This window comes from Trachinotus anak, unplaced genomic scaffold (genome assembly GCF_046630095.1).
Source record: "Trachinotus anak isolate AG129_WGS33_773 ecotype Australia unplaced genomic scaffold, CSIRO_AGI_Tana_v1 ptg000031l, whole genome shotgun sequence".
Lineage (NCBI taxonomy): Eukaryota > Metazoa > Chordata > Actinopteri > Carangiformes > Carangidae > Trachinotus > Trachinotus anak.
In genome coordinates, this window is record NW_027273882.1 from 1,066,473 (window position 1) to 1,084,581 (window position 18,109).

An 18,109-nucleotide genomic window follows, 5' to 3' on the forward strand; every position below is an offset into this window, starting at 1 on the left:
GGGTCTTTCAGCTGGAGGTGATCTGGGGAGGAGGAGTGCAGGGCATTATCACGCACCAAACACATGTTAATATTAAAATATGTATGATAAGAAAGACCTGGTTTTCAGTCTCTTAAAATATTTTTATTCAACATCATAATACAAATGTTCCTTGCTGAAACTAAATGATGAGGCTGGATACTTGTGCAGTCTTTCCTTTATCGCATCATCTATCTGAGGTGGTTTCCAACTTTCACCTGAAGCCTAATCTGGACCCGACATCCTGTGAAAACCTACCCGTGCCTACACCCAGCCGGATCTGGATGTGCTGACGTGTCGGCTCCTCCAGCCCAGTGCTCATGCTCCAGCAGCCGAGTCGAGACCGTCAACAAAACTGCCAGCATGGCAGCAAAACACTTTTACCGACAAGGCTTTTTATTACTTTTATTCAATTTTATTTCAACCGCAGCCTTGGAGAAAAGGTTTTCCGACTTTAAAAGATGCGCCGATCAGGAGTGCAGCAGTAAGTTTTCTGCCTTGTAACTATCGCTCATGAGGACTTTCAAGGATGCATCCCCATCCCGAGACTCCAGCTAGCAATAAACTGCGCCTTATCTCTTGACCTGCTGTTGGTCGATATTCACGACCCGGATAGCCTGCTGCGGTTGTTGTGATGCTGTGTAGCGGTGTGCAGCTCATTTAAATCAATGCGAGCCAATGTTGATATTAGTAGTTAACCTGAGAGGGTTATTCGCCCGGACGCAGCCTGTGTTGGCCGGTTGCCTGGCAGCTTGGGCCTGCCTTGCTAGGTGGCTAACGTTAGCAGCTAATTAGCCACCGGCCGGCTTGGGCTAAAAGCTGTGCGAATTTACACGTAACACTTCGACAAACAATAGTTAATGTGAGCTAACAATGGACAAGCCGTACCAGCTGAACTGTTAGCCACGTTAGCTTTGTTTTTTTATTATATATATATATATCTCATCTTGCTGACAACGATACTTGACAGACTGTTACTAGCGTAGCAAAATCATTAAACGACGAACTGACAGGATTCAAATAAACTGTTATTGTAAGCACAGGTTGTTTTTCCATTCCAGTTTGTGTAAGATTTAATCCTACATATGTGGATCTTGAGGGGGCTGTTACCGTTGTAATCACCTGAAAATGTCACTAGTGTTTACCAGGACCCAAAATCCTGTTTTGTATGATAAGAAAATGATCACAGTGGAGTCATAGCATCGGGGAACTTTAGTGTTGAGTCATAAAACAATAAAAGCTTGGCATATTAACACATAAAACAAAGCAACACAGCCCAGGCTCAAGTCGTTCAGTTCAGATCAGTTTCTAATTAGTGATACACTTGAGGAAATCAAAAGTCTAACGACAGGACTAAAACCATGGGATTTTGGTTTTAATGCCAGCAGTGGCCTGTCATGCAGACAATGCAGTAAACCTTTTCTTCTAGTCTGCCTTCGCCTTTAGTGGCATCAGTTTCAGTCTCTTGTTGTGTTGCATGCAGAAATGTGGAGCTGAAACAGTTGCGCTATTGACAGAAAATTATTTTGCTCAACAATCAGTTGGTTAAGTCATTTTAAGGAAGAATTGCAAAAGTGAATATGTGCTGATTTTTCTTTCATTTTCTATTATATTAAACAACAAACCTTGAAAACCTACAATATTGTCTGAATGCATCTTGGAAAAGTAGCTGTCGGTATCCTGAATTAAGCACCATGTGAGAAGTAGCATATTATCAGAGCTTACCCTTTAGAAACATTTCTAATGCTTGATGTTTTGCTTTCTCAGTGCTTCTGTGTCGAGGAAAAGCAGTGAAAGATTTCTCAGGACCAGATTGTCGGTTCCTGTCATTTAAGAAATCAGAAACTGTCTATGTATACTACAAACTGGCAGGTAGAAGGGCTGACCTTTGGGCTGGAAGTGTAAGTATAAGTGCTTATTCAGTCAACATCTGGGTTGGCCAATGTAGTTATAATCCTTAACATATCCTCTTGTTTTTTGTCTATAGGTTGGAAGTCAATTTGGCTATTTCCCAAAGGATCTTCTTGCAGTTAACCACCTTTATACTGATAAAGAGCTTGAAGTTCCAGCTGAGGTATGAAAATATTTTGCTGACTAACTGAATTAATATGATGTGTAAAAATGCAGGCTAAAATACAATTCAGCTTTCAAACTATCATCATAGTACCATTTATAAATTCCCATGAATATTTTTTTGTAATTTCTTTTTTTCTTTTTTTTTTTGGTCTTTCTTCAGGAAACAGATTTTGTCTGTTTTGACACTGGATTTGATAAGTTTGACAATTATGATGTAGATTTACTGTTAGGCTCTTCAGCAGAGGAGAATGACAGTGAAAATAAGGGAATGTCTGATCAAATACAAGCAACAGAGGACACTGAGAAAGAACCACAGCCAGAAGAAGTCAGTGACAGTGAAAAACAAACTGAGTATCAAGATTACTCAGAGGATCTTGATAAAGTCCCAGATGATCAAAGTGCCTCTTTACCTGAGCTTGACATGCCAACTGAATCACTCTCTACAAAGGTAGTAGAGTCTGATACAGCAGCTGCACCTAATGTTACTGAAAGAGCGGAAGAAATTGAGCTGAAAAACACAGTAGCGTCTGTCGAAATTGTTGAGTCAGAGAGAAGTGAAACCAAAGATACACTCCCAAAATCTGAAGTGGAATCTGTATCCAAAGATGAATTTGCTTCAGAGAATGAACCAGTCTTGATTTCTGAAGGGGTGCAAATCCCTGAGTTGAAAACTACCCTTGGAAATACTTTTGATGCTGTCACCACCGACGACGAAATCACCAAGAATGTTACACCCTACGAAGAGGAGGAAAGCAAAGATGAGGAAAATCGCCCTGAAGACGACATTGATGTTACAGAAAAAACTCCGCTACTGTCTTTCTCTGAAGAAGCTGTGAACTCTCCAGCATCTGATTCCTTCAAACAGCAGGAAGCTCCTCCGGCAACACTTGATGATCATCCACAGGCTGAAGAGGAGAAGAACATGTGGACATCATTTGGAGATGCCGTTTTTTCAGTTGTCACTGGAGGAGAGAAGACAGCACAGGATTTGAGTTCAGAGGAAGACGAAGATGATGATGAGGATGAGGAGGTAGGAGCTGCTACAAAAACCCCTCCGATTTTTGAGCGTGCAGTAAAAGATGTAGAAGAGCCACTAACGGCTGAATCTCCAAAAGAGCCAGAAAACATAGAACACACTCTTCAAGATCCTTCTGATTCCAGCTCTGTACAAAGAGATAACAAAGAAACACTCAGTGATTCTGAGAGACTTTTGTTTGATCGTGAAGATGAGAGTGATGGAGAAGTCATCGGACACGAGGAAGCTTGGAATGAAACGTTAAAACCCATAGATGATACACCGCCGGGACACCAACAAACAGAAGCAAGTACAACATCAGTGGATCTGATATCACAAGAGGATGCTTCTAAAAAATCATTCTCAATAAATGAACCACCACAGCACAAAGAAGAGGAAGAGTCAGAGGTCAATGCAGATATACAGGACAGTAGCATAGCAATGGAGCATAGAGAGGATTTAGACAGTTTGTTAAAGGAAAACAAGACAGCAACCGATCAAGAATTAGTCAGTAGTGAAACTGAAAAACATCAAGACCTGTCCACTGAAGAGAAGCAATCAAGGGATTTAGATCTCAAAGATGGTGAAAAGACAATAAGCCAAAGCTTGCCCGATGAGATCCATGACCATTTAAAGACAGATTTTGAGAACATCAGTCAACCTGGTTCATCTGTTGAGGAACTGGAGATTCATGCAGAGCCACATAAAGAGGAGAGGGAAGATGAGAAAGATGCAGAGCTGGAAGAAGAAAACGTTGAGGTGAGAGAGGAATTACTCGAAGATGAAAATGCACTTTTATTCTCTCAATCAGATAACACAGACTATAACAAACCCTCACTTGAAACTGAAACCCCACCCACTGCGTCGACTTTAGAGCCAGAATACAGCGATAGCGTGATGAGACTGACTCTGCTGCGAGAACACTTCACAGAGGAAAACATGCAGCGGATCCAAAGGCTCCTAGGTCTCAAAAATCTCTTCATAGTGGAGGCCATGTTCTCTGATCTGGACATGGAGTTGCAGGCTGCCCGTCTGTCACAAGAAGGCACTATGCAAGACATTGAAAATGCACTCGAGGGCATCCTGGAAGCCTCTGAAAACACAATCTTGGATGAGATCGAGAAGATGCTGGACAGCCGTCACACAAAGCAGGATTATGACCACCAAATGGACACAAGTAGTTTGGACGAGGAGACTGAAATACTGGATGACTTCCAGGAGCTTGCATTCAGCCTACGTCAGAAGTACTCAACAGCCAGTGACAGCACGCCTTTAGCAACAGGAGAAGCATCACATATTAACCAGGGTAGGTTCTGTTCTCATTATTTTCATGTAATATCGGGTATAGGTAAGGACTAATATGGGTCTTTCACAGACAGGTGTTTTATATACAGGCAGGCTTATGGACAGGTATAGTCAATCAGCTTATGAGCTATCACTTATGAATTTGATACTGTGCCATAGCAGATATAAACCTGAACTGACCATTCAGGCCCTGTTCAGACCAGTGTCTTGTTTCCAGATACATTCAGGCTGTGTCCCCATCCAGTTAAAGGGATTGCAGTTCACACCTGGCAGCTGAAAGTGTGCTCAGTGACCATTTGTGATAGAATTTCACTTCCTTGCCAACACTGAATTGCAGCCTCTGCCAGAGGGACAAGATAGACATTTGTGTTGGGCCAAAGAAGGTGATTGCATTGGCTATTTGACACCTCGTCCTTTTTGATTTAAGTAATCTCGTCCTACTTGTTTGACATAATCTATACAACTGTGCTCAACTGATTTGTGTTTTCTAGTTCTGTGCACTCTGCGAAGTTGAACATGTGGACTATTAGTTTGGAAGCTAGTATGTACCTTCAGCTATTTGATCCAACTGTATCCTCAGGGTTGCTTTGCCTGACGTCTGACCTGCGCTTGTAATTGGACCACCCAAGACAGAATTTAGTACAGAGTCGGAACAGAGCCTAATTTACACACCGAGGGGCCCCTTTCTTTCATATGTCTGTAATTCCCGAGTAGAAAATCTTTATTAGCAGGTGTCATTGATGAACCACCTCAATCCACTAGATTGATCTTGGGGTAATACTACCTTATCAAGTGGATCAGGTTTCGGAAAAACACGACGATCCAGGATTAAATGCTTTTTCAAAATTCAGTGTTTCTGCTCTGTTACATTACTGAAATTATGGTGGGCCACCAGATTCTTCTTTGGCTTCATGCTAACCTACATAAACATCACCCTGATGAGGTCAATGCAGTGAGCTACACTGATATTGAATTTTAGAGAAAGACTGTTTTTTTTGCAAATACCTATGGGTTGGGGTATTTGAATAGGTGATAATGATAAAGTCAGATCAGTACATTCCTAGATATCATGTGGTGTACAGCCCAATTACAGATTACATTATAAACAGTTTGGTTCCAGGTGATTGTTCAGGTCCTAGTACTGCTCGCCTTCTATTTCAACGTTTCACTTTAAGGAGAATCACATAGACCTCAGTCTTGGCAAATGCCATGCTTCTGACAAAGCAATAGACCACACCTTCTGCCACTGTAATCATTATGTGTGAATGTAAACAAGGACACACCTCTCACTCTAGAAAAAAATAAATAAATTCTGTCTACAAATTGTGGAAATAGTGGTTTTTGTAACCAGGATATTTACAATCTACTTGCAAAACTGCTGTCCTGTGTAACACCCTATTGCTGTTCTGCTTTTCAATCTTTTCACTCTAGTTGAACATGAATTGAATATTACAGAAGAAATGCCTCACACTGTTGAAGAACACAAGGCTGACGGTGGCCCTGAGACTGAGAGTGAAGACAACCTCACAGTAACAGGTCATGAGGAAAGGCCAGTGGAGACTGAAGAGGAGCAGATAGTTGTGGAAGAAGTGCTCACTGGACCAGATGTTAGCGTGGAGGAGGATGGTGGACACTTTAATAAAAACAAAGACAATCAGCCGGGATTCAGCGCATCGAATGAGATGCAGAAGGTTCCTCAAGCCACTCTGGAAAATCCTATAGACATGGGCCTTGGTGTCGAGGTGGAGAACTCACCCTCAGGTTGGTAATGTAGTTGGCATGACAGAAATCATTTGTTTTTTCCAAATTGGACATTTCTGTTCAAAACTCCTCACTGTTTGTGGTATAACGATGACAATGTTGGACTTGTGCTATTGTAAAGTGTAACACAGTTTGGTTCAAAAGTTTATTCCTGAGGTCAGCAAATCAGTTGCACGTTAAGCTGTTTGAGGTTTTATTATGTTAAAGTGTTATGTTTAAGTTTCACTAGATGATGTCTCCTGATTTGGGAGAATTGTTTCATAATCACAGGATTTAACTGTTCCTAATGCACGAGATGACAAAACTCAAAAGAGAATTTTACTTTTGTCCAACACACATACATTTAGTAATAGGTCACTTTTGTTTCTCCAGGATCTTTGGACCCATTGGAACGAGTGTCTGAAATTCATGAAGAAGAAGTGGGATTATTCTCAACTGGAATTGTTTACATGGGCTGCATCCTCTCTGTCATCAACAATAAAACTGCAGAGTGGACCACTGTGGTAAGTCTAAGAATTGTAAGCTATGGTATACACTCTCCAATGTATACATTAGCTTTGTCAGCTTAATAGTTTTTCTTACCTGTGTTGTGTTTGTTATATTTGAAACATTTCAATCCATTAAATCAACAATGGAGGAGAATGCTTATTAACTTTTGTAAACATTGACTCTCATTCTCCTTGACTTCAACCATAACCTAAACTAGTGGTTCCCAACTACCAGGCAGTGGACTACTACAGGGCCACAGAACATGAGGAAATTAAATCATTTGGCAAAAAAAATCTGAATAATTAAATAACATCACATGCTGTTTGTGCAGTAATTACTTAATGGCAGAAGCTGTTCTGCATCATTCCTCACCTTGTCATTTCACAGCTACAACAATAGAATAGGGATTTTGAACAAAACTAAATCATCATTACTGCAGGCCATTAGTCTAACATCACCGACTTGATCAGCCTGCGCCTGCCTGTTCTTAGTTCTTAACTAGCTAACAAAAAATTAACAAAAACTAAATGTTGCTCCAGAGTTTCTTTAGAGGAAGATAGGACTATAAAAGCCCTAATGTATGTGTTATGATATCCAACTCTTTATTTTTGATACATGAATAAATGTAGCCTGTTTAGTTGCTTTCTATCAGTTGCTAGCCACCAAAGATGTGCAATGTTATAAAGTTGTTTATCATGGAATGCTTTGACAATTTCCAGAAATTAATTTGGTGGTGTAATAATCACTGTTTTACAAGTATCGATTTTTCTAAAAAGAAATGTACAGTAATGAAACAAAATAATGAACTACAAGCCTCATTTCACTGGCCTCGTATTCCTTCAAGCAATTCAGAGCACGGATGACAATTTAAGTATGAGGTTTCAAATTGAGTATCCCTGTCGGATAAACTTCGTATTTCCGATGTCACCTGAACGTCCCACGGCCCCCTCCCCCTGTCGTGTTGACTGTAGGCTGAAGTTCAACACAGCCGGTGCTGAGCTGGCTACTAGCACATCCAACTGGCTTTATTTCGGCATGGAAAGGCAGATAATTATCATAAAACGTAGAAGTAAGATAGATTCCGTGCTTTCAAATTAATTTAGCTTTTTAATCGTTTTGTTTCGACACCGTAATCTACAATTAAGCCTTCAGTTCCGCTAACGTCTCCTGCTTGTTGGTTGTTTTTTTTTTTTTATTTGGCAGTGAATGGGATTCGACGACTCATCTGTAATTACCATTAGCCGGTTGTTGTTGCCAAATAATATCCACCACCTGTCTCGACTATCAAACGTTGTCAGTGTTTGTAAGGACGTGTTTTTTTTAATTTGTCAGACACCGCAGGGGTTTAACGGCTAACGCTAGCTTAACGGTGGTTCACTTTGAGGGTAGCTAATGTGCTAGCACGCTAGCTAATAATCTGTCAAACTAGCATAACGTTACTTGTGCTAGTTCCGTTTTTGTTTCCAACACTGACATGGAGAGTGCTACATTGACCCGACCTGTAATGGAGCCGGAGCATGTTTACATGTTTTTTCTAAAGGAGCTTCAACGTGTAAGTGAAAAACTGAGTTTGTCTGACCCCCCGTGTTAACTATTTATCATGCTATCATGGCCTGCTGACGTGTTAATGAGCATATGGCTGATACACTGTGACTTACATTGTAAATGCGCTTTGATTGTTGACACAGGCTCTCCTGCTTCCAAAATGGCCTGTTATATCTTTTTTTCTATGTAGGTTATAGTTTGAATGCTTGCAAAAATAGTATAGAGTCACAGTCCTGCCTTTGTGCATTGCCATACTGAAGAGGTATACTTATGAAGTGCAACTGGCTGAAAAGGCTAAAGATGCTAATCCCTCCAGGCAATGTAGTGTATTCATTTATTATAATCCCTGTGTATCATTAGAGCCACAGAGTGTGTGTTTGTTCCTGTTTGAACTGCCACATGCTCAGTTCAAAGGTTTCTTTGTGGTTGGAGCAGTACACAGAGCTCATGACTGGACGGCATGAAAACTGTCGCCAGTGGTCCACTGGTAAAATTATGGTCCACTTTGGCTATTAATATGAGTTTTAAATACATAAACTGGAAAATACACTGCATCTGCCTTTTCAATGTAAACTGTAGGTGTCTGAATTTGAAGGTAGCAGGTGCAGAAATTGGTTTCCTGCCTTGCTGAAACACTGTAACGGCAATCCCTTATAAAACTCTCAATAATTCTTGTGGTGTTGTAATGATTCTGGTAGTGGCAGGAAACTTGTGAAAGAGCTGTTTTGCAATTTCTGCCTTTATGTTCTCCTGGGGCTGCCCTTGATTTTATTGCTAATAAACCAACACTCATAAGGACATTGCTTTATGTGTGTAGTACTTGGTTTTATTGTTGTTTATTTCATGGTGATGCTCTAATATCTTGGTAACCTTTCCTCTCAGTGGTAACAGAGTAACGGATCACTCATCAGGATTTTGGTTAATGATTACACAGTATCTAAGTCTGGGGTACATGTAAATATTACAAGTCAGTTTTAGTCTGTTGAGTTGCTGATGTCTCTTATTATTACAGTGAAAATTATACTATTAGCAAAAGTCTTGTCACAATCTCATTTAACATTTTAATCGTGGTAATAATGCTAACAAGAGTTTCTTCTACCCTTTCATTTATTTGACCTGTAACTGTGCATTGATTATTTAAGTGTTTTTGCATCAACTATTTTTAACCAGCTCTTTTTATCCCTCCTGATTCTTTGCCTAAACATTGTGTGGTTCTGTGTCTTCAGATGATTTCACTCCTGCCAGAAGAGTGGAAACCCGGGGAAACCTTGTATGGCTGTCCATGGGAAGCGGTTGTCATCACTGCCTTTGTTGGAGTAGTGACCTTCACCCTTTTCTTCTGGAAGACTGTGTTGGCAGTAAGTGTTGTGATATTGCTGCTCTCATCAGTTTTCCAATTATGTGTTTTTGCTTTGACAATAATGAAGAAAAAAATATTACTAGTATTTGTATTAACTTAGATTTAATTAGGTTTAAATTGGGGTTTATTAGTTTTTTTTCCTCCTGGGTTTCTCTATGTATGGATTGGGTTTGGCATTATTTTAATATTTTCCTCATCTGGAAAACTTGTACAATATTGATACACTATACCACTACATGTACATGGTCATACTGCTGTGACAATTATTTTAATCAGTGTTGATAAGACATCAAACTGAGTTTACTTATTGCTTTTCTAAAACTTTTTAGGTAAAGAAGAGAGAATATCTTGGTAAGTTTTTATCTCGTTATTTGCACAAAATGCAGATGTGTAAAACCTGTAAAACTGATGATGTGCTTTGTTTTGCACCTATATGGAAAAAGTGGATGAAAAAAGGCTCACAGAGCAAATTGAGGCGCTCAAAAAAGAAAAGAATGACACTCTAACAAAGATGTCTGAGCTTCAGAAGCAGGTGAGCTAAAAGAAAAATGTGATCAGTTATCTATGAGCTATGATTTATTCTATCTGGAACTTTTGAATAGTTTTTTCTTTTTCCTCCTCAAAGACTGAGCAACTGAAAGAAAATCAAAAGCAGTCAAAGGAAACAGTTAGTAACACAATGAAAAGGATGCAAGATCTGGAGGTAAGGACTAAGGATTTGATTTTGTTATTCTGTATTTGCCCGTGCTGAGTTTTTTTATTTCATGAGGAAGTGCACCTGCTGTATCTGTAAATGGCTGTGACAGCAAGTGAAGTAGCCTCTCTCTCGACTGTCAGTGAAGTTTCTGTTACCTTTTTGCAGAGTAAGGTTTCAGAGGCCCAATCACGAAATGAGCGGATGGCTGAGGAGAAGGACACATATTTAAAGCTACTCGAAGAAGAGCGGACAAACTCTGCAGCATATGAAATCAGGGTAATTGTTAAACCTTTTTTCCCCTCCTGTTATTACTTTCACTGTCTTCTGAGATGTTCATTGTTGTTCAATGACTCTTTTGATAGATTGAGAAATTGGGAAAGTCAAATGAGAAGCTACAGCTCAGCAGAAAAAAGATTCAGGAAGCCCTTGCAAAGGTACAAGTTCTTGCACAATCTTTTGCACATTACAAGACTCTTCAGGATCCGTACAAGCTTTTGGTTTCATTGTGTCTAATAAGCAGTTTTTTTCCACAGACTACTGTTCTCCTGGACGAAGCGAAGATTCGGGAAGATGCCCGAAATGTTCAGCACAAATGTCTGGAGAAAGATTATACAGCTCTAAAAGAAGAGAACAAAACGGTGAGATCACTTGCAGAGTTTTTTAATACTTTGTCCATCAGTGAGACCTGTTAATTTGATATGTTAGTCTGATTTTGTAAACAAATATACGTTTTATTGTAAGTAATTAAATTTTATATTTATTTATATTAATATAAATAAATAATATTCTGTTTCTTATTTGTAAAGGAAATCAGACTCAGATAAATGTTATATGTAATAGAAACTGGATAATATAGACACAAACTATTTTCCTGAGGCACACCAAGATTTTGTTCATTCTTACAGCTTAAGGCTGCTATTAAAGGCTGGGAGGACAAACACAAGGACCTGAGCGAGCAGATTAAAAGTTATCAAAAGTCCCAGAAAGAGCTGGAGGACTCTGTGGTGCTCAAAGATCACAACGTGGAGGTCAGTCTGATTCTTTTAGATTTTTTTTTGCTACTGTTATAGTTTTTCTTGGTACATTTTAGTCCTTATCTCCCATCACATTATTGGCTGACTCCACACAAAAATGTTTCCTGGCAGGTGCTGTCTGAACTTCTGGCAGATTTGGACGCTTGCGATCTACAAAAAGGTGACCCCAAAGTTTTAGCCAATGGTGAAATAGCACCTGGTAAGTCCAACTCTGACACTAGTTTAGGAAAAAGACTAATTCACTTGCAAATAGATTCAGTTGTCTTTGAAGTCCACAATTGAAGACTGTGTTTAGAAAACCAAGTGTGTGATGGTCTTCCTGTGTCTTGTACAGATAAGAAGACAGCCATAAAGAACAGGATCAAACAGATGATGGATGTTTCCCGGGTAAAATGTCAACATAATGATTAAAAGTTCATACCTTGCAAACAAATGTTATTACTACTGTTTCAAAGTGTTACGCAGTTTTTTTTAAGTTGTCCTTTACATGATTTATTCCCAGGTCCAGACTACTCTGACAGTAGTTGAAGAAGAGCGAGATCGCTTCATGACTAAACTACTGAATGAAGAAAAGACCAGAAAGGCCCTGGAAGGTGTGTTGACTGTGTTTCTTTTTGAAACAAATGTTTTTTTGCCAAAAAAAGGCATAAATGTGTAACTTTTGAATCTGACTCCCTGCCTCTCACTGAACCTGTTGTTGTATATTGTAACAGAACAACACCAGGAGCTGGAACATTCGATTGCAACCCTAAAAAGCGAGAAGAGCCATGTTGAAAACCAGTTCAAGATCCTCCAGCAGAAAAATGAGATCATGGTTGAAATGTACCAACAGAAGGAAAATGCTCTACAGCAGTAAGTGAAGCCTGCAGCAGTCATTCAGTAGAACTGTTTCAAAAATGTGGCAACAAGATGTTGTCACATTTCTCCTGCAGGTCTGTCAGGCTTCAAATGAGTTCACAAGAGTTTTTATGATTTCCAGTGTTAGAAATTTTGTGATATAAACATTGCAACAGGAAGTATTTTTGCTGTCATTTCAATATAATGATGACGATGTGAAGAATAAATTATGCAGTTTCAACCAAACCCATTCAAACATCACATGAATAAAAGCGCATGTCTTTTTTAAATTGGAAAAAAATGTTTATGAGCCATGTGAGCTTGTTTCTGTGGCTTCACAGGAGATTAACGAAGGAGGAGCTGGAGCGACGCAGCAAAGAGAATCTGCTGTCTGAGGTGGGAGGAAAAGCTGTGGAGGCAGAGGAGCAGGTTAAAGTCTTAAGGCAACGTATTAATGAAATGGAGGAGCAGATGAAGAAGACTGAGGAAGTCTACAAAGAGCAGGTAGACTCTTTTTATCTTTATTAAGTCTAAAATGAGCAAGTAAAGAGAAAAATCTTACAGGACGTGAACTGACTGATTGTCTTTTTTTCTTTCTTTCCTTTTTAGATAAAAGAACAGGAAAACAAAACTCACTCAAACTGGGTATGTTGCACTGACTGGCACAGTATTCACACATTAAAAATACTACACATGAATGTTAAAGCCTGATTAAGATTAATAATAAGCTGAGACATGATTGAAGTAGCTTATTCGTTTCTCTGTTTTGCCTGCAGGTGAATGCTCGTAATGCAGAGAGAGCTCTGAATCAAGAGAAGTTGGAATCATCGAAGCTTCGTGAAAAGTAAGTATTGGAGCTTTTGTTGTTTTTGTTGTTTTACAGATCAACTGACATGAAGTTTAATTTGCAATGGAAAACAAAACATTCACAGGCTACAGCTTCTTAAATGGAAGAATTTCTTATGTTTCTCTGTTTTATTTAATTGGAAACTGAATTGCTTTTTTGATAAAGCCACCTTTTGATAATGGCCTGTTGAAAAATGTTATGAGCATTTTTCACTTTTCTCATTTCAAAAGACAAACCAACAATTGAGACTATTATCATCAGATTAATCAGTAACAGAAATAATAGTTAGTTGCAGCCTTGCCTGTTACAGCTCAGAGATATTTCCAATAACCGTGAGTTGTTTGTTTCTTCACCTCTTCCCAGGCTGGCTGTACTAACCTCACAACTGAATGAGCGCCGTGCTCCTCTCTTCAGACCCAACTCTGGACAACCTGCAGGCCCTCGCCAAGGTAAACAACCCCCACACTCATGCCTGCTGAGTTCTTGTATGGACAGTTCCCATCCTGCAGAGCTTCGGGCGACGTGATGCTGTCTGCTAATAAAATTCTGCAGTTCTTCTTTTCTTGTATTTTATTTTTACTAAATGAGAAATGGATTCAAGTTACTGGATTTATTGTGGTTGCATATTTGTCATTTCACTCTCCCTGACTGTGAGAGTCTGACATGAGGACCTCTTCATTGCACCGGTGATGTGATGTTTTGCTAGCTGCTTCTTTTCCTTTAGTAAATGGATGGTTTGATCATAACAGGTGATTCATATGGGCCCTCTCCTGTGAGTGGGGGTGCACCATCCCCTCCAATAATGATAGAGGGTCCCAGGCGCCCTCCCTCTGCCCCTGTGGGGCGAAGAATTGACCAGTATGGTGAGTCCCTGTGGATTACTTCACCCTCTTTAATTTTCACCACGGTTGGACATCATCCCTCTGCTACGACCTCTACCCCTCTAATCTTTCTTGTTTTCACTCCTGACTTTATTCCTTTCAGCTCTTTCACCTTCAGTTCTTCCTTTTCTTTCTTCCCAGCGTGTTTTTAGTTGAGCTGTTCAGAAGTTTCCTTTTGAGGAAGATTATTCTTGTTTTGCTGTTGAAATGAAATTCACCTTTTGCATCTTCAAAGGCCCTGAAAACATTTTCTCAATCAGCTTCTTACTATGAGTAACAGGGGTCCTACACCTAAACAGTCATGATAACGCAGATAAGCTGATTTTGTTTATCAGTCAAGAAATAAATTTGAAACCACGTTTTCAGGGGCTTTAAACTCATCCAAAATGCTCTGTTCCTCTTACCATCTTCTTCATGGAATACAGATGACCAGTCTTTGCTCTCACCATGCTTTTTCTTCTTTCTTTTTCTTTCAACTGTGTCTTCCATGGAAACGTGCTATAGATAGAATCCTGAGTGTTTTCATTCTTCATTGCCTCTTGTTTTCGTCTCCTCTCAGGTCCTCGACCTCCATCGGATCCTCATGGCCGTTTCTCTGAAAACAAACACATTCCTGGGATGGGTATGTCTCCTGTGGTGTCTTAATCTTAAAAGCTTCACCATATCTTTTAATTTGCTTTTAACGCTGCTGATTTTTTGCCCTCTTTCAGATATGATGGGCCCCCGCAGCTCATCACCTGCCAACATGGATGCATCTGTAAGTCATTTTCTAATAAGATCAGACTCATATTTATACGGTATCCTCCCACCTTCCTTCTGTAGCAGTAGATCTCCTACCTACATGTCCATTGTGTATGTCCTTGCTCTAAAACAGACACAGGAAGTAGATCCACAGATTAAAGCAGAAACTGAGGCTGAAGCCTCCACAGAGAGTCCAGAGGCAGTGAGTATAGAGGCTGTCCAGTGCAGGTGTGAGGTATGAGGTTTGAGGCAAGCACTCCACTCCCTCTTCCCCTAAAGCCGGATTTGGATTTGGGAAGAGATTTAAGGCATTTTGCTTCACTGGGACTGACTTTTTGGCTGAGTGTGTGGTTTCACCTGTTCTCACAGCATTGAAAAAAAAAAACTGTGATTCTTTTCACCAGGACTGAACTTCAGTTAAATGTGTCTTGGGAAATATATGGGTCTGCGAAAGTCGCAAAGTATGTGTGTCAGAGGTGAAATATTTGTGACAGTGGGTTTATTTTTCATCCAAAGAATCATGGTGTGTGGTTACTGGTCTTGTGATTGAGCCTGGCTAAATGCGCTTAATGTTGGGAGTAAACTGAAGTAACTTGTGTGGTTTGTGGATCTCCTCACTGCATGACTAAACTTTTAGTGCTCACTCATCTGTGCTCACTCACAGGAAAATTCTTGTGACTGCACAGCACATTTTATTTGCTGATTTCCTGCCTTTACCTGTACTTTGTCAGGGACCTGGATCCTTCCTAGCATCTCCAATCAGAGACTCACCTGGCCCCATGGTCCAAGGACCTCCACCTGGCCCTGGGCCACATGACCCGCTCCTCCCTCCTGGACCCCACGGCCGTCTGCCACCACCTGGACCTTACAGACCCCCACGACCCGGCCCCTACCACCTGCCACCTGGTCCCCCTCCTCCAAACATACCTCCTCCTCTTCACGGGCCTCCACTGCCAGCTAACGGACACCCAGGTATGCCTCTGCCTGGACCTGTGGGGGGAGAGTTTGGACCTCGACCCACCAACGGACATGCGTTCCACGCCAGGCCGGGCCCTGGTCATGATCCCCGGGGTCCACCACCACCACATTTCCGTCCCCCTCCACCTCATCACTTTGGACCGATGCCTCCACCACACGGTATGTTCAGCTTATTCTTTTTTGCACATCATCATTGATTTGGCTTATAAACAAAAATATACCGACAAATATGTATTTTGTATCATGACAGTAGTAGAAATAAGAAATTGTAGACAAAAGTTACATGTCACACAGTACTTTAGTGTGTATATATTATTTAAGGTCATAATCCTTCCATTTCAAACATTAGCAGATAGTTTGGTAATATTTAAAAGTCAAGAAAGTGGAATAATACAAAAGCTTTTGCTTTAGAGTGCAAGGCTGTGGCTATTTCCTGGAAATAGACCCACACGTACTGAGCTCATAAATGCCCTATAAGGAACGACTCATTTGATCATTTTCAGCCACTGTATGTTTTCTCTAACACTTCCCCCCCTCATTTGTCCTGTTAAGGTGTCCGTGGGCCTCTTGGACCACGTCCACCCGTCCCTCCTGACATGCGCTTCCCAGGACCACGTGACCACACAATCCCACCAATGGACCTGCCCCCAGGCATCCCGCCCCATCCTGCACATCCTGGAGATGCTTATGGTCAGGCTCCACCCAATGCCCTCCACAACTCAGCGGGAGCTCGCAGCGGCCCCGGGCAGGATCTGCATGTGAAGCAGGAGGCCCCTCAGGACTCAGCGAGGCCAGCAATGGTCAAGCCTTAAAAATGCCACCAGCTACAGCAGAGGACTTGAACACCCTGTTTCCCCAAACCATCACATTAACAAACCAGACCCAGTCCAAACATAGGTCATGATTATTTTCATTTTTCAGTTATAAAATAAAATTAAAAAAAAACTGCAATGATGTTTATTAAAAAAAACATGGTCCTTCAATTAAACCATCAATAATTATGTGTCTGAAATCGATATATGTTGAAAGGGTTACCACTTTTCTAAGCAGCTTATTGTGCAATAACAATATGCCAGACAATTTTCTTTTTGTGTTGATCTTCTAAAAGAAAAATACATATAGCAGTGATTTTTAAGGGGCAAATTTTTTTAATGTCATTTCCTGTGGAAATTATTTTAAAAAAAAGGAGAAAAAGGAGAGAATTTAGCTTCTAGCGTTTCAAGAATACCATAATTTTCCCAAAGCTGTTGCTTTAGAGCGAACTTTAAAGCAAATGTGTAATTTGATGGCCAGATGTATAACTTATTTTACTATGTTGGTAGAACTTTTAATAATAAAGAATGTAAAAGCTGTCGGTGTTATGTTACAGTGTTGGTTACAGTTCACTTACAGAGGATGTGTCTGACACAAACTCTAGATACTTTGCAACATGTGTTATGGTCTTCATTTGAGAAAAAAAAATAAGGCATACATCTGTGCTGTTACTGAGATGAAGCACTCATTCCAGGACTGTTGGTGTTGTCGTGCTTTTTTACCCAAACACTGCATGTATCATATTTCGTTTCTTCTGCTTAATGTGCCTGTTTGAGTTGGCAGAGACACAGCTTGAACGTTTCGCTGCCTCACAATTCATGTCTGTACTTTCGCATTTTTTGTATAATGTAAACAAAGTATGTCCGAAACAGATCAAAATGTTGCCTCAACTCAACAAGATTCAGCTCTCCTCGTCTTCTCAAAAGGCAAGAACACATCCATTACATCTGTTTCATTAGGACACTCTGCCTCAGGACTATTGGCAGTGTAAAGTGTGGTGTTTCAAATGTCTGGTGCTGAGTTTTCCCAAATTCCAAATGAAAATGCACTAAAGAAGCTTAAGGTGTCTGTTCACCCTGCATTTTACTTGCCCGTCATTAGTCGCATCTGGCTACGCAGGTAGTTTTTGTTTAGTTTGTCCATGTTTTGAGATAACTTGTCAGAGATTTTCTGCTTGCACTGTAGCACAGTGGAAGCGAACAGAATTTAATTTATGGAGCTCACAGAACTTTGAAAATGACGTTTGAGACACTGAACAGCAACATCTCTGCTGAATCACTGTCTACTAAATAATCTTTACTTTGCAATGTCTCAAAAAGTTTTTGTAAACTATATTGTGTGGTCTGAATTATCTTGAATAATAGACACTGATTTTGGAAAGAGAAGCTGCTGCTAAATAATTAAAATCCTGTGAGCACCACAGAATAAATTCCATTTATCTCCACTGTGCTGAGGTGCAGGTAGACATCTGTGAGATGGGCATTTCAGAACCTACCTAATATTCAAGGTTCAATTTATTCATTCATAAAATCATGAAAATTAAATGTTGAATACAGACCATAGGAAACAAATGCCCATAAAATAAAAACATCATAGAACTACATTTTGGTGTTTTTATCTATGATTTTATTTTATGGTATTATTTCCTATGTTGTATAAGCAGTGTTTGGTTAAGGAAGAACGCAAACAGCATTGGAATTTATGAAAATGTT

The 18,109-nt window shown here is 40.1% G+C and overlaps 1 protein-coding gene across 4 annotated transcripts; it reads left to right on the forward strand.

Moving 5' to 3' along the window:
• Positions 1–308: 308 nt before the first annotated feature.
• Positions 309–16,936, forward strand: mia3 (MIA SH3 domain ER export factor 3). Of its 4 annotated transcripts, XM_071467713.1 has the most exons (28): positions 315–502; positions 1,786–1,919; positions 2,006–2,092; positions 2,255–4,415; positions 5,846–6,175; positions 6,548–6,678; positions 9,436–9,567; positions 9,899–9,920; positions 10,013–10,101; positions 10,195–10,272; positions 10,432–10,542; positions 10,629–10,700; positions 10,800–10,904; positions 11,172–11,294; positions 11,412–11,499; positions 11,635–11,687; positions 11,803–11,893; positions 12,014–12,152; positions 12,479–12,641; positions 12,747–12,782; positions 12,914–12,981; positions 13,348–13,433; positions 13,734–13,847; positions 14,425–14,487; positions 14,576–14,622; positions 14,740–14,808; positions 15,338–15,743; positions 16,137–16,936. In XM_071467713.1, the coding sequence occupies exons 1-28, from the start codon at positions 382–384 to the stop codon at positions 16,394–16,396; spliced, it is 5,379 nt and encodes a 1,792-aa protein (XP_071323814.1). In that variant the 5' UTR covers positions 315–381; the 3' UTR covers positions 16,397–16,936. The 4 variants fall into 4 exon arrangements, with proteins under 4 accessions (XP_071323812.1, XP_071323813.1, XP_071323811.1 ...); XM_071467711.1 differs by lacking the exon at positions 13,734–13,847 and having other exon boundaries at positions 309–502; XM_071467710.1 differs by lacking the exon at positions 14,740–14,808 and having other exon boundaries at positions 311–502.
• The last annotated feature ends 1,173 nt before the right edge of the window (positions 16,937–18,109 follow it).